Source organism: Erithacus rubecula, assembly GCF_903797595.1.
Source record: "Erithacus rubecula genome assembly, chromosome: 1".
Classification (NCBI taxonomy): Eukaryota; Metazoa; Chordata; class Aves; order Passeriformes; family Muscicapidae; genus Erithacus; species Erithacus rubecula.
Window position 1 is genome coordinate 19638957 of NC_136658.1, and position 22373 is coordinate 19661329.

The 22373-nt window shown below is 42.6% G+C and overlaps 1 protein-coding gene across 1 annotated transcript; it reads left to right on the top strand.

Moving 5' to 3' along the window:
• The first annotated feature begins 5490 nt into the window (after positions 1–5490).
• On the top strand, positions 5491–20187 carry TBX19 (T-box transcription factor 19). Its single transcript, XM_079317925.1, has 9 exons — positions 5491–5600; positions 5795–6021; positions 11540–11804; positions 13625–13759; positions 14538–14599; positions 15607–15673; positions 16411–16504; positions 18252–18384; positions 19241–20187. The coding sequence occupies exons 2-9, from the start codon at positions 5825–5827 to the stop codon at positions 19473–19475; spliced, it is 1188 nt and encodes a 395-aa protein (XP_079174051.1). The 5' UTR covers positions 5491–5600; positions 5795–5824; the 3' UTR covers positions 19476–20187.
• Positions 20188–22373: the final 2186 nt, after the last annotated feature.

Genomic DNA, 22373 nt, shown 5'->3' on the forward strand with positions numbered 1-22373 from the left:
CATCACTGTAGATCTTTAAGTAGAAGAAAACAAATTAGGGGAAAGTATTATTATTGTTTAAAACAAGCTAAGTTTGTTTTAAACTGATGATATCACCACTCTACACATATTTGGTTTGCTGTCAATGTTTTGGTGAAGGGGCTACAGGGGTGGCTTCCCTGAGAAGCTGCAAGAAGCTTCCAATACATTGATAGAACCAGGGCCAGCTGGTTCCAAGGTGAACCCACTGCTGAGGCCAAGGCTGAGCCCACCAGCAAAAGTGATAATGCCTCTGGGGTAATGTATATGGGGAGAAAAACTTGCACTAATGTCAAATAAATGGGAGAGAATATGTGAGAGGAACAGCTCTGCAGACCCCAAGGTCAGTGGGGAAGGAGGGGCAGGAGGTGCTGCAGGCAGCAGAGCAGAGATTCCCCTGCAGCCTGTGTTGCTGACCAGGGTGAGGCAGAATGTGCCCCTGCAGCTCAGGGAGCTCCATGGAAATGCAAAGGTCCACCTGCCAGAGCAGAGGGATGCCCATAGGAGGCTGTGATTTGTGGGAAGCCCAAGCTGGAGTAGACTCCTGGACAGAGGAGTCTACACCAGATCAGGTTTGCTGGCAGGACTTGTGATCCTGCAGAGGACCCACGCTGCAGCAGCCTGTTCCTGAAGGATTGCACCCCATGGAAGTGACCCACACTAGAGCACTCTGTGAAAAACTGAAGGCTGTGGGAAGGACTGGTGGAGAAGTTTATGGAGGACTGTTTTCCATAGGAGGAATCCTGTGCTGGAGCAGGGGAAGAGCGAGAAGGTCATTGGCAGGGAGGAGGAACAGAAAATCAGGAGCAAAGTTGGGCCTGGGAAGAAATTAAGGGATGGAGGGAAGGTGTTTTAACATTTGGTTTTATTTCTTATTAGCTTACTCAGTTTTGATTGATAATAAATTAAACTGATTTCCCCATGTGAAACCTGTTTTGCCCATGATGGTAACTGGTGAGTGATCTCTCCCTGCCCTTACTTCAACCCATGAGCCTTTTGTAATATTTTCTCTGTCCCTGCTGGGGAGGGCAGAGCAGTACCCATCCTTTGGTGGGTACTTGGCACCCATTGAGGGTCAACCCATCACACTACATTAGTTTTTTTCTTTGGATTTGCTTTTTTGTCTTCCTTCTCTTTTTAAAAAGCAAAAAGATTGCTGTGGAAAGCCTTCCCTGCTCTCTGGGCTCAGAATTAATCTCAGTATAATCTCAGTTATAACACCAGACAGGCAGGTACCACTTGAACAAGCTGCCTGCCTTTCTGCTAAAAACAAACCTGGGGGAAGTTATTGAAACTGTCCCCTCACCCCTGCATTAATGAAAAGGCTAATCTTCTTTAAGTCTCTTCTAGCCTAGCAATCTCTTAAGGGGCTGGATACATGATTAAAAACCTGAAGGATAGCAGCTGTCTTTTTATCCATTCTTAATTATTCCGTGGTAGTTGATAGGTGTTGATTTCCTGCGAGTGTCATGGTGATGGAGGTTACATTTCCCTGTGTTGTTGGGACTCAGTGTTCAGAGGGGGTTAGTTGAATGCTGCAGTGGGAGCTTTGGAGGTGGAAAGAGTGAGTCTTATTTTCTGCAATTTCATCTGATGATGAAGGGCTGCCTTTTCTTTGGAAACATGCAGCTAAAGGCCAAAAAGCAGCTATCCAATGTCAAGGCAAGAAAGGCCTCTTTAATTACCTTTTTTCTTGTTTGTTTTTTTTCCCCCTTCTTTCTGTGTACCTCACCAGCTGGTGGCCTGGGGCATTTAAGAACAAGCTTAATTAGAAAGTCAAAAATAACCCCTTGCTTTTTCCTGCTGTTAACTTGGTGAGTGAAGTCCAATAAGTATTGCAGGATTGTTCTGATTGTTCTTTTGCTGTTCTCCCCAGTCCTCATTGCTTCATTTAAAATATGAGTTACTAAATTCTTATTAGTAAGTTGGACATGATTGTGAGTGTTGTGCTTGCATTTTGAGCTAGTTCTGCCTCTCTATATCCACAAGGAGTCTGATCCCTGCTTGGAAGTGCCCAGCTCTCCCAGGTGGGTTTCAGGGAAAACTTACAAATTTGCAGGTTTTGTAGGGTCATTTTCTATTCCTTCTGCTGCCCTTACTGATTTGTTTGTCTAATTAAATGTGTGAGAAGTGCAAGAGGGGAAATAATCAGTCTTCTGTCCTTCAGCCCTGCTTTGTCCCACTTGCAGTGGCACTGGCTGTCAGTCACAGGAGCATCTACTCTGCTCCTCTGTGAGTCCAGCTACCTTTTATTAAAATGACAGGTTCAGGGAAATTCAACTTCCAGCCCAAGAAATAACCAAATCTGAGAATGGATTGTTCTTTGTGCCCTGGCAATACCTACAGCCAGTGACATTAATCTGTTTGAACCTCTGTTTCAGCACCTGTAGAATTGGAAAAATTAATCTTACAAGAAAGTAGGAGAAAGAAGGGTCATTTGAAAAATATTCCAAGTTGTTATTTAGGTGAGTGGAGGGTCAAAAGACTAGAGGGTGTCTCTCACTTCTCCTAAAGCAGGCTAAATATTCAAAGTAAATTTCCACATGTAATATTTTTGTTAAATGAAAAGCCAACAAAAAAAAAATAACTGTGACTCTGAATCTATCTGGTTTCTGTTCTGCAGCCCTCTCCCATGGCACCTGTGTGACACAGAGAGTGCATAATGCAAAGAAACCTCATTCATGGAATCTGGAAATGTGTTTTAAAAAAATCTCAGGCCCAAGTGCATTCAGCTGATCATGTGCTTGCATAAATATAAACTTATTATTTCCTTGGCTAATTCTTTTGGAAAGATATGTCAGTGGTGAACTGTGCCTTCTGCAACATGCAATACAAATTGCTCTTAGGCTGAACTCTTGGAGCTGAAACAACCTTCCCCATGCTGAAAATAGTAATTGTGCCATCCTCACTAACCAGCCACAGGTAACTACTCTCCTTCTGGAAAATGTGGTTTGAGGCGTCCTGAGCTATGGCAACATAGTTACTAAAATTCAAACGGTGTGAAAGTCAGGTATTTTAAGTTGTTTGGTTTGTGGTCTATTTTTTCCACTGGACACTAGTTTTTCATGAATCAGGCACCTTGTATGAGTGATAACCATAAGCACACAAGTGTTGCCCACTTCTGGGCTCTGAAAGTGCATTTTATTGCTGTGCAGGATACACAGTAGTACGTGTGTCCTTACTTACAGTACGTTTTAGTATGGTACTCCAAAGCAGAAACATTCATGCTTCTCCCTTCGGGATGCTAGCTGTAAAAAAATCCAATTTATTGATGAAAACCTCTAGTGCCAACCCATTACTGGAACAGGTCCCTTATCCATCTTTCCATACACCACTCCTTTTCTACAGCTCAGTCCCAGGAGTGCTTTGGGCAAGCAGTGCACTCCAAGCAGGACCTCCCTTTCTTTTGCTCTGTGGCAGCCTCCATTTCCAGTCCTGAGCATATTCTTTAGTGATGCACCAGTGTCTGCTGGTGAGAGAGATTCTCTTCCTCGTTAGGAAACCCTTCCACCCATGTGAGCTGTTGTTGCTTTTTTGCATGCTTTTGGTTTCCTTTAAGTTCTAAGCCTCTTTAGGAAGGTAAATGGGATCTGATTTTTGGAGGGTCTAATACAACATAATTTCTCTTGAAGTTCTGCAGGAGAGATGGGCAGCGAGTACTTCTGAAAGTCAGGCTGCTTCTCCCTTTATTTGTCTACAGAAAAAACTGTGTGTAACTACTTGAATATTATTACTTTCATGAGCTGTTGTCTCTTTACATTTCTTAACTTTGATTCTCCTGATTTCTGGGTAACTCTGTCTAAAAAAGCTGGATGGAAATAGGGCTTCAGCTAAAAAAAATCCCAAAGTAGCATGTACCTGTTTTAGAACTTACTGAAAAACTGAAGATATTGGATTGAAATTCATGGCACTTCTATCAGCTCCAATTTCTCCATCTATTTGCATCTCTAGTATAATAAAATTTAAAACTGTCTCATGTAGTTTCCTATGCATTTCCTATGCCATTTGAACACATGCAGGGAAAAATTACAGCAGTAGCTTCTCTCTCCTCTTTGAGCATTTAGAAAGGGGAACCATAAGCATATTCCATTTACACCAACATACCTGAGATGCAATTATTTTTCCAAATGCAAAGTGGTACCCTTCCAGATACCTAAATATCCTATGGATTTTGAAGTACATTCTTTAATCATCCAGCAGTGAAAGTGGGCTGTTTATCAACTAGAAGCTGCTATCTGGCACCTGCTAATGTAACTCACCTGAGTTTACTTATAAAATAATCTAGATATTTTTGTTATGAGTTGACAATTTTAAAAAGAAGAGTTTGAAAGCAGTGTAGAATCACAGAATTATTTGGGTTGGAAAGGTTCCAAATGAGGTGCCGTCAAGCTCTGGCCATTATTGTTTAAGTGGATGGTACCTCTCAGTTTTTTTTAAAGCAAGATCTGTTGAGCCTTGTCAAATGATGAATTTAACTTAAATTCTGTTTTATAAAGTCTGCAATAAAGTCTGTCTCCTGTCTGTAAAAATCCCAACAGTGATTCACCAAGTCATTTTGTCTTTCTAAAAGAGACAGAAGCACAGAAATTCAACAGAGACTACTGAATTGAAAGAATGCAAAGTTCTCAATAAGCAGACAGAAAATGTATTTCTCTAAAAATGACCTGTAAGACTACATTTTCATAATCAAGTCCCTGAATATGTCATGCCCAACAAACCAGAAATTTTAAAGACATTATCAAGGATAGATGTACCAGGAGAAGTTAGGTACTCTAGCATTTATTATATACCAAATCCCAGTGTTTACAGGTCACTGCTACTTGTGGGGCTTCCACTTAACCCTCCATCAGGGGACTGAACTCACATCTCTTGTCTCCTTGGCTGAATGCTGAAATTGTTGGAGTCCTCAGTAAAATGGTGGCTTTTTTGTGGAGGGCATGTATTGTTGGATCAGGCTTGTTAGAGAAGGTCACAGCATGAGGAGAGAGGGATGCTGAAGAAGCATTTGCTTGAGATGGACCTTAGGCTGGTGAGCAGGGCCAGGACTCAGGCAGTTAAGCTCACACCAGCCCCAGGAGCGTGCAGTCTGTCCCTGGAAATGCAGCCAGAGGGGCTTTCAGCCACCTGTAAGGTACAGCAGGGTTTTTGTGAATGACAGTGGGACCAAGGGATGGACACAATATCCATCAACAACGGAGTGTGGGGATGCTGCCTTCTTCTCGTGCACTGAAACCAGAAAGGCTCAATATTATATTTTGATTTAGGAATGTAGAGGAATGAGGTTAATGCATTTAGGCAACATTCCTGGTGAAAATATTTTAAGACAACCTTCTCTGTGTAACTATCTTGACTCTTCCCAGCTCCTTCAGTTAGAGTCCGCACCAGTGTGAATGCAATTTCCATGCATTGTTTCAGTCTGGAAATGAAACAATTTTCATTAATGGAAACCTGGTTCTCAAGCAGAACAATTAGACCCACTTCAGGTTGAAAAAAGATAAAAGCATGCTAATTTGGATGAAGGACTCTTCTTTCAAGGCAGCCAATTGAGTCATCAGCCAGCCACCCACCTGACTGTCTAACAGGTAATTAGGAGATAGTCCTCTTTTTGTGTGGAGCGTGTGCGTAAACCTCCACACGCTGGTGTCACTGCCCATTGGGACTTCCAGGGGAAAGAGCCAGGCAGTGGCAAAAGAGTGAGGCAAGCACGTTTGCCAGACGGTGCCCAATGAACTGACTTCTTTTTTTATTTAGCTTCTTATTTTTGTCTTTTCAGCAGCTACCTGAAGTTTCTGGCAGCAAAGCCGTCATGGCAGACCTGGGGTGCAAAAAGCCCAGCGACTGCACCGTCTCCAGGCTCCTGAGCGTGGTGGAGAGCGAGCTCCGGGCTGGCAGGGACAAAGGAGACCCCACGGAGAAACAGCTCCAGGTTGTCCTGGAGGATGCCACGCTCTGGCAGAGATTCAGGGAAGTCACTAACGAGATGATCGTGACCAAGAATGGCAGGTGAGTGATCTGCTCAGCGCTGCGGGCTCGGCGGAGGTGACAGCCAGGGGGGCTTAGCTCTACGATGACAAATTGTGTGTGCAGGCTCGAGAGAACTGCACTGAGCACACCAGAGTTCCTAGGGGACTGCAGCCTTGCAGTCTGCTAAAACCAGTGTATGAACAGCACGGGGTGATCCTGCTTCTTTTTGGTCACTGCCAAACCATTCCTCCTATGAGGCATGCTGGAAAAATATATTGACTAACTTGTGATTGCACAAAAAGGAAACTATTGCAAGGGAATACTTCTCAAAACCTTTGAAATGACTTCTTATGCTAACAATCATCAGTCTATATTAGCAAATCCCCACCTGTAGACTTCGAATTACTGCACAGAAGCAGATTGGTGGCTGCCCCCATCCCTCTGGCCTTGGGTATTAGCAGCTTGTACCAGCAATCTGTACCAGAATGGGTGCAATAAAACTGCCCTATGTGCTCTATATGTATGTGCAGTCTGAATTCCATGGTCCTACAGCTGTTGCTGGTGCCTTTAGAAACAAGTGTGGAACACTGCTTAACATACACAGTTTTAGAAGGACAAAACATTGTGGTATAAATGGATCACGTCTTACTATTTGGGGAATGCAGAAAAGCACAGGAAAAGACTGAAAAATCTGGTGAGGAAGATGCTAATTTTGAATCAGGCACTGGCTTGAAGAAAGCTCTCCACAGAGGTTCTGCCCTGAACAGGGCTGACAGCAGACTCCAGCCCATAACAGACAAGCAGCTACCAGAATAAGATTTGCACAGTGGTACTAAGGTTTTTATTTAATTTATCTTCCCCAGCCCTCTGCTGCCCCCCACCCCAGATGCTCCCTCAACATGCACAAAGTGTTTTGCAGGACCTTTCAGGAGATTCACATAGAAAAGAGGAATTAAGACATGGACAGGAAGATTTGCTCATGTGGTTTGACTTTCATTAATTTTGCAGACTTTGATTTAGCAGAATTTGTGGAGGAAATTACTGTTGACTGTAGCTTGGTGAGGGACATAGGTGAAAGCAGTAAAAATGAAAAATCTAATCTATCGGCTCAGCAAGGTGATTCTGCAGAGAGAACAGTTTCCTTCCCAAAGTACCAGCTCTTGGTGTAAGAGTACCTGTTGCCATTCTGGTACCTCCTAATGACCTATACTGATAGAAATCTGCTGCTGAGATTCTCTGTATATTGTGAAGCTGCTTTTGCTCCATTTAAATTGCTTTGAAAACTGCTGTTAGGCTACAGCAAACTTTTAAGTGGACTTTCACTTGGTGTGCAATAGCTTAAGCTGCCTCCTTAGCAGTGTAAGTGACTAAAAATGAACTAAGATGGGTTTGCCTCTGATTAATTAAATTGGTACAAGGAGTCACATCTTACCAACAGGGTTTTTTCAGTTTCTTTCCTCACAGCTAATGAAAATCATGACTTCATGGTGATACTAATTCTTTCTGAAATTAGGGTGAGTGTGTAGATAAAATCTTTTTACAATGTTGTTAAGGGAATCTTTCATTATCTGAATATTCATGGGTAATTTTTATTTCATTATGTAAGCTGTCTAATTTTTTTATTTTAACTTATGCACTCCTTATCAGCCCGATTAGACTTTTCCTATAGCTAGTGACATCTCTAGAAATGTCAGTGAGAGCAGGAATAGGTTCTTTATGATCAAGCTCATACATACAAGCTCATACAGCAATCTCAAAATAAAAAATTACAGAAGCATGTCACACTGCCATTTACATTAATCCTTTTAATATAGTTACTGTAGCATCAGAGACCATAAAAAATGATCTCTGCATTTCTGAAAATATTTTTCATCAAAAAACACAGCAGCACACTAAAACAAAGAAAATACAGACTGTGGCTTGCAGCAAAGAACTCTGAACCATGCTATTCAAAAGGAGACAAACTTGAGACAATTTCCTATGAATGCTGAGTTTTTCTCAGGTTCAGGATTCTTCAGTGATTGTCTCCAGAGAGATTCTCAGTAGAAAACAATATTGATCTTATCCTGCTGCTGTTAAATGAGTACAACTAAACCATCCTTGCTGAAGGGTAGATGAATGTTTTTGAAAACTGTGTTCTACAATGAAAGAGAAGAGGCAGCCTGAACTTCTGTGTGTGATAATTAAAACAGTTGGTGTGGACAGATACATTGTTAGCAAAGCTCAGAAATTAAACAGAAACATGATATGGGAGTATCTCAGAGAATGAAAGTCTAATTGATTAGTGATCCTCAAGTGTCAAATTCTAGCATGCACAATTCCATCTGCTCTGAGTCATCTCTAATTGGTACTGAGGGTCCCAAAATGTCACAGTTAGATGAACCAACTTCAGTGTTAATATACAGACATGTCTCTGTGGCTATATCATACTTCATTATAATAATCATCTGCCCTAGCAGTATTCCTAGGGAAGATAGATATATTCTGAACAGGATAGACATCAATAAAATTAAACTACTTGCTGTGTCACAAAACACATCCCAATGGGTGCAGCTGATACAGTGGGAAAACTATTCCCTATTTTACTCAGACCTATTATATTCAATTGACACTTCAATATCACACTGTTATCTGACTGAGTAGGTTTCCTCTCACAGTGTTTATACCATATCAACTAGGCAGTATCCTGAGATTTTGCAATCCCTGTTATTGCCTGGAGACAGGAAGATGCCACTGTTCCCCTCGGTGTATTGGGAGAATCCCTAGGGCATCAGTGCATGCAGCCAAGAGAGGGGGAAAAGAAGCCCTTTCCAGGGTTGAATGCCACAACAACTTTACTGGTTACTGCACATTCAAGTTTGATATCAAACATCTTCCCACTCAAGGTCTTTACTGTGGAGTAATTGCAGCAGATTTGCTCTAAATAAATTGAAGAGGCTGAAGTGCTTGGCTATTGCAGCAACAGAAATCACGTGTGCACCTACCTGGTCATTGAAACAAACATTCTGACTGAAACAAATTTTAAGGGATAACAATTTGCCATGCTAAAAAACAGATTTTGGCAGTAAAGGCACTTAATCAGCAGAAATGTGAGGTAGTAAGTTTTCCATCGTTAGAGTCTGTACAGTCAAAACATGCTGGTCCAAGCGAGGCAGGCAATTACTGGGAGTGAGGCTGGTTAACACAGGGAACTGCTCTAATCTTAGTGCTACAGGAGGTTAAAACTGATGGTGACTGTATTCTCTTCTGGATTGGTCTATAGGTCCTTTGGGGACAAACTGGAGGCTCTCAAATAAAAAGGCAGAGCAGCCTGCCTGCATTGTGGGCAGAGGAATTAACAATCTGCCTGTAACACAAATAGCTCTCTGCAATCTAGTGAAATTAAATTTTCATGTGGATTAATTTTTCCCTCTAATTCAATTTCAACTAAGTATCTAAATGTGTTACTTTGAACATTGACTGGGGGAAATATAAGCATTGAGAGGAGCAATGCATCCATAGTTTTTATCACATCCAGTTTGGTAGTTGGTGCATCCTGATCAGAAAGACACGTGTAACATATAAATTCTTGACTAAGCTTCTGTTTAATTAGAAAAGTCAGGGTTCACCTTGGAGACCAGTGAGGAGTGCTGTTCCTCAGGGATTGGAGTTTTCATCACCAAGTTTGCCAGCAACCCCAGGTGTACTTTAGGGAGGGTAACATCTTCTACAGGATGTCATCCAGAGGGATCTGGACAGGCTTGAGGGTGGGGCCTGTGCAAACCTCATAAAGTGAACTTTATGGTTCTGTATTAAAATGCATGCTGGGTGGGGAATAGGTTCAGAGCAGCCCTGAGGACAAGGACTCAGGAGTGTTGGTAGACAAGAAGCACAACACGACCTGCCAATGTGCACTGGCAGCCCAGAAGGTCAAACACATCCTGGGCTGCATCTAAAGCAGCGTGGCCAGCATGGCAAGGGAGGGGATTCTCACCCTCTGCTCTTCTCTGGTGAGACCCCACCTGGAGTGCTGCATCCAGCTCTGGGGTCTCCAGTACAGGAAAGACATTGACCTGCTGGAGAAAGTCTGGAGGAGACAACCTCTCCTATGAGGAAAAGCTGAGGTAGTTGTGTATGTTCAGGCTGGAGAGGACAGAGACACTACAGCAGCCTCCCAGTACCTGGGAGCTGCAAGAGAGCTGGAGAGGGACTTTTTGTAAGGACAAGGAGTGATACAAGGGGTGGTGAAGCACTGGAAAAGGCTGCCCCAAGAAGCTGTGGATGCCTCATCCCTGGAGATGTTCAAGGCCAGATTAAATGAGGCTTGGAGCAACCTGGTCTAGTGGAAGGTATTGGAGACATCAGTCCAAGGACTGGGACGAGATGATCTTTAACGTCCATGCCAACCCATTCTATGATATCTTCTTCAATACTGCACTGATTCTGTATCAATATTAGATGATAAATCTCAAATTTCTCAAATTCTGTCTTTTCCTGTCAGCAGAAGGCGCTGAATGTATGCAGCAAAAACTATATAAAGTTATCCTGAAAGAAGAGTGGAATGTTAAGGGAAACTGTTAGCAATTTGCATTTGGGTGTCACTACAGAGTATGATTGCAGGGGCAGACTTCCAGTCCTTTAAGACAGCTCCCTTCTTGTGTATTTTGAATGTCTTGTACAGTTACCTAAGCCTCGAGAGCTACCTTACCTTAGACCCATGGCTATGGACCTCAGGCCATTCCTGTGGTTGTTTGGTGTACTCTCTCTGTACCCATAGAGAAAAGGACCTCAAAGATTCATTGGCCTTGATTGGCATTTATGGTCCATAAAAATGTGGCATGGAGAAATTGCAGTTGCCAGGAGAGGTCAGTATGGAGGTGTCTGAGGGAGGGAGGCTGGTTACTCACAGAAGAGGAACGTAGGAGGTGATATGTAACAGCAATTACATGTATTCCTTGACAAGCTAAGAAGCTTCATGAATAAGATACCTTTGCTGGGAGACACCTCTGTTCTGCTGTCCACACATTATTCCCAGTTCCTAAAAGGGTTGGAGCCCTACTAGCTGTATTGCTGCAGACTTTCAGGCCAATTCATTTCAGGTGCCAATTCAGAGCTGTATGGCATCAATCACAAGCACTGAGACAGATAGAAAACCACTGAAAGTCAAGATGTGAGCTCCTGCAAATCTTTTTTACAAAAGAAAAAAAAAGGTATTGAGAAAAGGTGGCATTGGACCTTTAGGGACAAAAGGAGCATTTTCCCAAAAATAAACAAAGGCAGGATTTCAGTTTCAAACACATGAGCTAGGGGAAGGCTGGGTAGAAATTTAGAGCTTGCATGTTAGACGGAGCTAAAAGGAAAAGGACATGGTCAAGCTGGTGAGGTCAGGGAGTATGGAAGTGTGGGACCAAATTACTGGAGAAACTGCCAGGTGCAAGGTCTGATGGCAAGCGTGGAGTGAAGGAAGGGAGGATTTTTTTATACTGAACTAGTCAGTGAGCATCTGGAAGCAAACATACTGAGGAGAGAGTTTCAAAACCAGTTCCCAGTGGTCCCTCTTTTTTGTTTCCCTGGCCAGGCGGATGTTCCCTGTCCTGAAGATCAGCGTGTCAGGCTTGGATCCCAACGCCATGTACTCCTTCCTGCTGGACTTCGCTCCGACTGACGGCCACCGCTGGAAGTACGTCAATGGAGAGTGGGTGCCAGCTGGGAAACCAGAGCCACCCAACCACAGCTGTGTCTACATCCACCCAGACTCTCCCAACTTTGGGGCCCACTGGATGAAAGCGGCCATTTCCTTCAGCAAAGTCAAACTTACCAACAAGCTCAATGGGAGTGGGCAGGTATGGCCTGATGTTTCCAAATCACCTCTTGGCTTCAATTGCAAGCACCTACCAATCAAGAAATATCAAGGGTGCATTTATATAATTATAGAAGCCCTTACAGTCCTCTTCACCCACAGATGCCAATTATTCTCTGGAGGCCAAATGTAAACAGGGATAAACAGGCCTTAATTGGCACTTTCAGATTTTAATGGACTTCTTGATGTTAAGAGAGACAGAGTGCTGTGGTTTACTTAATCGTCAGGGGTCTTTTCAGAGTTGGTCTTGTGTGATGGGGATTTTTACATAGGACTTTAGAGAAAGGGGGGAAAAATGGCCATGAGTATTAGGTTTTTGTTGTGTTCCCCAATGTTGTTTGGTGTAAGTGGAATGTTGGCAGGAGTCAGATGGCAGAATAAAAGGCTGCTCCTAAATGAAATAATTACTGTGTCTGCTTCTGCATCATGATAATTATCAATATTCTATTGAATCAGCTTAGGCCTTTGGAAAGAAACCACATGTACCAGACAGAAATAAGTGACTTTCTCTTTGAACCCCTTAAAAATGCAAACAGGAAAATTAGTTTTGTTTCATATTTTATTTTTGATGATGCATCTAAAGGCAAAATGTTGCACAAGACCTTTTGTTCGCTTGTTTTGTACAAAACTCCTACGGTAGATGATACTTGTCAGCCCAGAATCCATTTCTTTCTTGGAAATGTTATATGTTCTCAGTCTGTTATTTCCATTAGGTTTGTGAGGTACCTCTGTAAGCTTAATGCTGTAATGAGGTAGGAAATTATCTCAGGTTTTACAGATTGGAGAACCATATGTGGAACCAGAACACAAGAATTATTGTAGAGCATAGAACAGGATCTGAATTTGCAAATGCTTTTCTTATGTCCAGGATCTCGGAAAAGTCAAAAACCTCAGAAAAATATGCATGGGGGTAAAAAAGCTACAGGAAACTTGAAGGGTTAAAGAGTCCCTGGGGAATAAAACAGGGGGACATTATGTATATATGAAGAAGAAAATAGTAGAAAGCAGGAGAGGAAAAGCCACATGATAAACAGAACCCAAACAAAAGTTACTAAACAACAAATGACTGAAGCTTCCTTTGCTTTCTTTTGAAATCATGATCACAGTGTTGAAGTAAACCATGTCCCCACTCTGTCCTTCAGCTGCCCCTTCTGTGATGGTATTAGAAAGTAATTGACGACTATCAGTGTTTTATGCAAATAGCTGCATTTTTTCTTTTATATATATATATATGTATAGGTATGTATGTACACATCACTTTGCAAAGTACAAATTTTAAAAAATAATTTTTTTCTTGCACTAGAGCCAATTAAAGGACCTAATAGACTTCCTGGAATCAATGCTATTCACAGCTTTTAGTGCCAGGTTAGTTCATCTGCCAAGGCTTGTTTAGATACACTTCATCTTGCCCAGAGAGGAGATTGAGTGGCTGCCTTAGCTTCCCCCTGGCACCTTTTCTGTGATGGTGATTTTGAGTCTTACAGACAGCAGAAGCAGGACAGGGTGTGCTCCTGAGCTGTTTCAGCAGCCTCTAGTGCAGTGGAAGCCCTGTGGTTTGAGGGCCATAGCTGCTAACACAAACACTCATGGATGCTGCTGCATCCAAAGCCTTAAACACAGTCCAGAGAAGTCTCTTTCTGATCAGCCTGTGGCTCTTGCAGGGGAGGAAGGCACCTGCCCTCCTGCTTCAGCAGTCACTGCTGGGGAGGTTCAGCAGTGGAGGCTGCTCTGTCACAGAGCCAGAGGGTGGCTCTGAGGTACCGGGGTGGCACTGGGGCTGTCTCTCTGCTTTGTGTCCTGCAGATAATGCTGAACTCCCTGCACAAATACGAGCCCCAGGTGCACATAGTTCGTGTAGGAGGCCCCCACCGGATGGTGATGAACTGCTCCTTCCCTGAGACCCAGTTCATAGCCGTGACTGCCTACCAGAATGAAGAGGTAGGTGGGTGCCACGCTCTGCTCTGGGCACCACTGGGGAGGTCTCTTTGAAGCTGATTAACTACACAACCAGTGTGCCTTTTTCCTGTTTCCCCACCAGTCTCATGCAGTGCAACACTCCAGCCAGTCTAGTACTCTGTCTTTTCTCTGCAGTAGAACACTGACTAATCTAGTGTGTCTGGCTCCAGTACTAAGCCAGGTTTAGCTTAATATCCTGCCACAGCTGTTCCAGACTGGTCCATCTGTCCTGGCATCCCAATCCTTTACTGGAAAAAAAAGCCAAACAGCCCTACAGTCAAGTCCAATATTTTTCTCCAGCAATAGCTGATAGCTGTAATAATAAACCTATTTCTCCATGTTCCCTAGAATACATACAACTGCAGAACAACACAATAGTTCACTGGAAAATTTCTGCCCTTGAGGGATGCTTTGGATTGTAAGAGTTGCTAACTCCCATGCCACATCCCTTAGCTAATGTTGCTGTGGATTTTATTCGTACCTGGTAGGAATTCAGTATTTAAACCCTCTTGAAAGGGTCCACCATTCCACCAGATTTACCAGACCAGCTCATGCCAGGCTGCCCCAGCTGCTGTTTTGCCTGTGGCACTGATCAGTACCCAGCAAAGCTGTCTCCTATCCAGCCCTGTAAAACATCGAGGGTGGGGATATACTTCAGGCTAACCCAAGAAGTTCCACTCAGATTACTCTAGAGGATATTTTGTCAAGTTTCTATTTCCAATTGCCTTCACTAATGTGCCTTGTTTTCTCTAATCTCAAGATAACAGCTCTCAAAATCAAATATAATCCCTTTGCCAAAGCCTTTTTGGATGCAAAGGAAAGGTGAGTTCATCTTTTGTTTTTTTTTGATCTGGTAGCTTTTTGCTGCTGATATGGTTAAAACTGCGACACTGCCATATGAAAGATAAATTACATAACTGAATATTGTTTCTTCTGTATTAAATTCAGAGTTACTCCAAAGGCATTATTGGGGAGGCTGTATAATTATTACCATAGGTGTTCAGGTGGGTGAACATGCTCTTGGGAATCCTGGCACTTATCTCTGTCTACACAGAAAGCCTGAAATGAGATGATGTGAGCTTCCCCAGTTGTGTTATACCCCACACATGTTCACTACAGTGTACTTGCACTCCAGTGAATCCTGTAATTTGATAGGTCAGGGAGAAAAAATGTTAACTTCAGCTGTCAAACAGCATAGATGAAGTCAAATTGCAGTGTAACTACGCTGCTGTTATTAAGTCTGTGTGATAATTTATGATGGGTTTATTAAAGGAAAGATGTCAGAAATGCTTCTATCAGAAATTAATTGTAGTTTATCTTGCAAAATTTTCTTTGCATCACCCACATCTTTGCACTTGTATCCAAATGATGCATTCCAGCCCATAATTTCTAATGAATTTTGTTTGGGCCTGCTTATCTTCTGACATGTGAAGTGTCCCATGTGCCAGCAGGAGAATCTGTATTTCCTTTCATTCCTCTCACCACTTAAGAAGCTGTTGTGTCTCCATGTCGGTTTCCAGCTGGGGAAGGGAGAATGTTGCCCTCAGCTTTCCTGCAAGCAGGAATGGTGCCCACAGGTAGATTTAAAATTCCAGGGTCAGCACCCAAATATGGCACAAATTCAGTAACATTTTTGTTTATGTCATCAGAAAAAAGCTCCTGCTTCCTTTATGGCAGAACATAGGAAGGTCTACTGCTGCCTAGCAAGGTTAAAGAGGGATTTCCTTCCTTTTTTGCTCACTTTCTCAATTTTTTTACTGAACAGTTCTGGTTAATACTTTTACAATTTTTCAATGAGAACACTTACCATTAAGTATTTTGCTTTTCAGAAACCATTCTAAGGATGCTCCAGAGACAGTTTCTGAAGGTCAACATATGACATATTCTCACTGTAAGGTTTTTATTTATATCAGCTGCAAGTTTTGTGAGATATGATGGGTGCTGGGAACCTGGGCCTTGCTTAACTGGTTCATACTGGTCACTTACTGAGTCCTGAACTATGTTCATAGAGAAGGACCCTTAAAAAAATAAGAAGATTGAAGAGATCTCACAGTAGGAAATAATGTGAGAGGTCCTGCAGAGGTATTATTTTCCATACAATCCAATTTTTCAACATTGAAACGAATCTAGATTATATGAAAATCAAGATGATATATTTTTAATGCTTTTTACCTCCTTCTTTTTTTAATTTTTTTTTTTTTCATTTGTGGATACTTAAGTCACCTATAAAATTACTTTTAATAGGTAAACAGTTTAAAAAATGAGGGGGAGCAGAGACTGTACTTGCATTATTGATAGCTTGTTTTTTCCATTTGTTCTTTAACGTTTGTGACATTTTCTGGTTGCTTTCAGATCTTGTTTTTAGAGTTGGTGAGCCAGGGGGGAGTTGCTATTTTCTGTCAGTCCTTTCACAAACCAGTATATTAAAATCTGCTCGGTATTTCCGAGGCACAGCTGATTCTGCAAGTATTTCTTAGTTGCATTGCAGCACCTTAATGCAGCACTGGTAATGGTTTTGTTGTCTCTTTTGCCTCGCAGTGGGCGGCTGGCTGATTTCCAGCCCGGACCCGGTGTGTGCCGCGGGCAGCTCCAGTTACCAGTTGGGGGCCGCGTTGTCGCGGCCGGCCGGGCAGGCTCCGCACGGCTGCGAGAGACTCCCCGCGCTGCGGAGCCACCGCGCCGCGCCCTACCCGCCCTCCTACGCGCAGAGGAACCACTCCCCGACAGGTATTCCTGCAGCGCTGCTCTGCTGCCCTGCCCGCCTCCCCTTGCCCTGCTAGCACAAGCACTAGAGCCAGCCTGAGCTGAGACTCATGTCCTGGTTTAAAGGACAGGTGTCTGCCAATAAAGGGAGTAGCTTCTCTTTGAAATGGAGAATGTAAAGCCTCTTCCTCCAAATTATTATTATAATTTTGAAATTAAGGGGCTCTCAGGCAAAGACTGGGGAAATAAGAATAACAATTCTTTACTAGGAAAATTAAAATAGAAATACAGTATTACAAAGAACAATTCCAAAACACTGACAGAGTCAGAATACAACCTAACACCCCATCAATCAGTCAGGGTGTTGGCAGCAGTCCCATTAAGTGTTGGCTGCATCCTCCTGCAGTGGCAGATGTGGTTCAGCTGGAGCAGTGCTCCTGTAGAAGGTGCAGCTTTCCTCTGAAGGTCTCGAGATGATGCCTGGTGTTCCTTTTGAATCCAGTGGAAAGAAGGTATTCTTCTATTCAAAATTTCAGTTTTTATCTAGGTAGGAAAGGCTTGGTTCCTCTCCCTGGCTGGAGCATCTCCCAATGGGATGATGTAATTTTATCAGTCATGCAGTGGGACTGAATGGCTCAGCAGCAGATGATATCCTCCTGGAGGGAGGATGGGTTGTGGAAAAGTTAAAGATGATTGCCCCATCTAGTCTTGAAGACGGCCCATTAGCAGATAATATGTGCCACAGAGATAAAGAAATCACTGCCCCATCCGCTTCAACAGATGGTGATAGAATACACATTTCTGGCCACATCAGCCCAACAGAGGTAGGAAAGGGCATGGTGAGTGTCTGGAACAACCTGCACAGGGCCCTTTGTGCACCCAGGGTGACTGAGGCAGCAAAATAAGAGATACCAAGAGCTGGTACCTGCTGCACTTTTAATGATAAACGAGAGTGTGTGATCTTGCTTTCACTACAGCTTCCAGTTATACAAAAGGAGCATTGCAGGTCTTCTTTCGATGTTCTGCCATGACACAGTTGAGGTCTCAAGCCAAAGCAGCTCTCGAGTAGGAGCTGATGTGAGGCAGAGGCATTTTGGTATTGTCAGAACATCCTTTGTGTCCCTTTCACTTTCTAGATCTGGGTGCAGAGTTCCAAAAATTGATTTTACTTGGATCAGAAGAAGTGTATCAGAAAGAAGAGTAGCAATAAAGTAATCTGCTTGCTAATTATAATTTAGCAAAAAATCCTGTTTAATGGGAGCATTAATCATAGAATGCTTCGGCTTGAAAGGCTTAAAGATCATCTTGTTCCAAGCCCCCTCCCATGGGTAGGGACACCTTCCCCTAGACCAGGTTGCCCAAAGCCCCATTCAACCTGGTCTTGAAAATTTCTAGGAATGGGGCAGTATTATAAAATTTTATTAAGTATTTTAGCTCAAATCATGAGGAAATATGTATCAAAACATTGCCTGATACATGTCAATTACGAAAAACTATCAGTCAGACTTATAAAAATGCAAATCCTGTGTCTGTCATGCTGTATCTTTTCTTTTATCACAGCTGGGATTGATTGCAATGGCATCTTGCTACTCTCTGAATGAACATGGGAATTTTGCCTTTTTACCCATGGTTGGGAATTTTGTTGTATTACCTGTGGTTGGGAACCTGATCAGACTGCTGCATTAAGCCTGTCTGTGTCTTGCTGTCTTAAGACAATGTCTGCAATAGTCACTGAGAATTTGTTTGTTGCTTTTTATTTTCCTCCCCGAAGTTAACTTATTGGAGAGCCCCAGCAATAATCTTCAGGTATTCTCAGGACATGACAGCTGGACTTTGCCATCCTCTCCACACAATAATTTGCTCTCACTGCCACATACAAAGGGAGGTACCAGCCCTGGACCCAGGTAAGTTTACAGGAAAACTGCTGATATGAGGAGCACTGAGGCTTGTAGGACTATCCTTGTTCCAAACTTTAATCAGTGTTTAATCAGCCTTTGAAATGTGTCCTAAGTGCCCAATTCAATATTCCTGGGCAGATCTTTCTGACAAGCTAATTCTCTTCTGCTCTTAAATCTATGGGAGATTCATTTTTACCCAGCACTGCTGAAAACCAGTATCTTGGAACACCCACAAAGAATTTTAGTCTACAATCTGTGAGCATTTTAAAACCAAATTATTTTTCTTCCTATATTTCTCACTATTATCCTGCATGGAATGAGAATCCTATTCTAGGAACAGATGGAATTTAGATGTAGAGAATCAATTAATTATCAAATATTTTCCCTTCTTTTCACCAATGAATGCAATAATTTCTTCTTTAACTTAGATGTCAGGAAAATCAGCAGCAATTTCAAATTCACTGTTATCTGATTGAGTAGGCTTTCTTCTCAGTGTCTGTACCATAGTAGCTAGGCAGTATCCTGAGATTTTGTGACCTCTCCCTCTAGAAACTCTTTGGACTCAGTTCCTGAGACAGGAAGAAGAGAAGTCACAGAGGCATATAAAAACATCCTTAAATTTTGAAACCTCACATATGCTTGTACATTTCTCTCCATGCCTCCCTCCAAGGTCACCAGGTGTGAGGGTTGCTGGTGATTTTTCACTTAGGATCTTCAAGGTTTGGTAACTTGGTTTGAATAGCTGTTCGATGTATTTGAACAGATTGACTTGATTTGAACAAAATTGACTTAACTGTGGCAAGTCTTATGTGGGCTAAATGCTTTGAAATAAGTCATTCAATCTGTGCTGCTTTTTTTCCAGCCACTATCCTTGCCTGTGGACAGTGAGCAACAATGCTGTAAATGTTGCCAACCCAGGAAGCGAGGTGAACAGCAGCCCTCCAAGCATGTTTTTAAGGGGTAATGTCCCCTTACCTGCTGCATCATCAGTGCAAATCCCTCTGCAGGGAATGGTGTCTGGCAGCATGGAAACACAAGGGGAAGGCACTCTCACCAGACTGTCTGACTCCATGTGGACATCCTCACACTCCTTTTAATGGACAGCCAGCTTCTGAGGGAAGCTGAGCCAACCAAGACTGACACAAAGGGCAAATGATTCCCCGAGGAGTGCAGTGCAGAGCAGAGTGTATGCAGGAAAAGGACTTCATCACTTCTCATAATATACTTTTTGTGTGCCAGCTAAGCCAAAATGCAAAGGCAGGAAATATTATAAGAACCAGCTTGTTACTGCAACTTTCATGCATCATTCAGGATAACGTCCAGAAAGAATCTTTTAGTTAGCTTGGCTTCTATATCACATTAAAAATAGCCAGAGACATGTGACTGAGGGAAGCAGGCATGGCAGCTGGATACTTGCATGTCATTTTAGAAGTTCCTTCTGTAACTAGCAGCCAAGTCCAGGGAAAACTGTGATCAAGTTTGCAACTGGTCATTTGAAGGGACAGCACTGCTTTAAAGGCTTTCTGGATCTCACAGAGGTTTTCACAATACCTGAAACTAAACTCCTCAGGGGATGAAATCAGTCTGACATCCTAATGCCACCTGCATACAGCATTCTCTGCTTCCTTCCCTTCTCCAGCTGCTGTTTGCTGTGTGTGTGCCATGGGGAGAGTGGGCACATTCAGGCTGCAAAAGTAGCTGCATTGTAGCAGCAGGGTGAAGGGCAGCTAGTTTAGCTTTTAGACTCTGATGTTACAGTCTTTGAAATGGAAAGTTCCAGTGTTTCCAATGTGTGTTATTTTTGGAAGGGTGGAGGGAAAAGAATTATAGAAAAAATATTCAGCTTGCATTTCCACTTTGCTTCAGCTATACTGTACAAATAAACTATGAATTCATGGTGTATTATATCTTCAATGCCTTTCCAAGGTGTAAACACACACACTATCTTTCTCACCTAACGACCTCTGAGCTATTTAAAGCAGCTCTGCCAGAAGCAAGCTGACAAAGCAAGAATTTTCTATTCCTTGTCCAGTTACTGGGTCTAAGCTCCTGGGCATGAAATTTCATGTCTTCAGACCTGTTTCCCTTCTCAGTTTGTCTACTTCAGCTTCCTTTTTCAGGTTACTGTTTTTCCCATCCTGCATGAGTGTACAACATTTTGTACAGGGGAGTCCTGATCCTGTCTGGGATTTCCAACCACTACTGTGATGCAAATAACAACAGCAACCCTCCAGTCCTCCTTGTCCTTTCATGTATCTCTTCAGGCAAGCCCTATCAAATTCTCAGAGAAGAGTTCTGCTGTTTGGTCTCTATAAAGAAAAAACTGCAAGTTAACTCGTGCAGATATGTCCCCGTATAATGAAATGCTCAGCAGCACTGTCTGTTTAGAGTCATGTGCATTGACAGGGGACAATCCCCAGCACAGAAGAGGATTCTCTAAAGCTCCTGTGAGCTGATGTCTCATCCTCTTCTAGATACAGCAACATTCCCTTTGTGAATACTCATTTACTGCATACAGGCTCTGGGACTACATTCTATTTTGGGTAGACAGTAGAGTCAGCAGCAGGAGAAGCCTTTTGATTCAGGTTGTCAAATATGAATCTGCCTGGTGAATTCAACAAGCTTCTGTTGGATATTCTTTGACCTGGCCCAGAACCACCCCCTTAAGTTGCTCTCAGTGTTATGCATTCCCATGCCTTCCCCATCTGGCTTTTCATATCTGCTGCAGGCAAGTTCACGTGCCAGAATGTACTCAGTAACACTGTTGGTTTTACTGACTTGTGCTGCAATCCCCTAAGATCAAAGTAATGAAGTTGCTTTGGGTGTGCATTTTTATTAAAAGAGACACTGGTCAAACAAGAGTTAATAGAGTGCAAAAAGCTCTGCATCCTGCTATCAGCCTAATCCTTGTCAGATCTGATTGCAAATCTGCCTTCCCACATTCTGACAAAAGCTTGGTGATAAGTTTTTCACTCTTATGTTTTTCTACCTTGCGGCAAGAAATGTAAGTAGGTGTTTCTCTCAAAAATAAGCCTGCTTTACAGTCTGCTAATACATCTGTATTATTAACTAACTTATGCTACCCTCTTCTGGCTGTTCTGCTCCTCACAGACACACCACACACAGAGTCTACATAAAGATGCTAAAAACAGGCAAGTGGCGATTTCTCTGTGTTCCAGGACTCGCAATGCCTCTTCCATGGTTAATGAGTTGGATAATTTCTTATCCCATATACTGCATTACAGTAATACATGAGGGATTATAATGTGTTACTCAAATTGCATTTTTATTTCACAAACAATGTAGGGGAGCATCTAATTAGCTTTCCTGATAGTTCCATAGAATTGACAGAATTAGAAAAATGATCAAAACCAACAGGCAAAATAATTTTTCTTCCTTTTCACTGTAAAAGCAGCCATGACTCATGTCTCAGGAGGCAAAAAGCTCTGAGATCTCAGAACTGAGCTAAGTTTTTGTTATTGCAGACAATCTGATTTAGCACAACCCTGAGAAATGACACAGAAAGATAAAATACTCTTGGTTTGCTCACTACGTGTGCCCCATCTCAGTACAAACTGGTATTTGTAGCCAAAGCCTTGGGCTTGAGGATCGAAGAGAGTATGCTGATCTTGGGTTTCATGTTGGGGAGTCCTGCAAGGAACAGGGAGTGGGACTCAATCCTTATGGGTTCCTTCCAACTTGAGATCTGTGATTCTGACCCATGGTTTTGCAACTCTGGTAAATGATTTGGGAACTGCTAGCTGGTTTGGACAGCATTGGAAGCACTGGAGAAAGCTTTTGCTAACTGTTCACAAGAAAAACTGCTCTTCTATCTTCACAGCTCTCCTTTCCCAGCACAATGGACTTCCCTACAGTGCAGTAACAGGCTGGGATGCTGGCTGCAGTGTTCTCCTATGGGAGGCAGATTCCCTTAAATTATTTCCATCCTAATAAGCCATAACTGTGGATTTGGTTTTGCACTTGTTTCTCAGCAG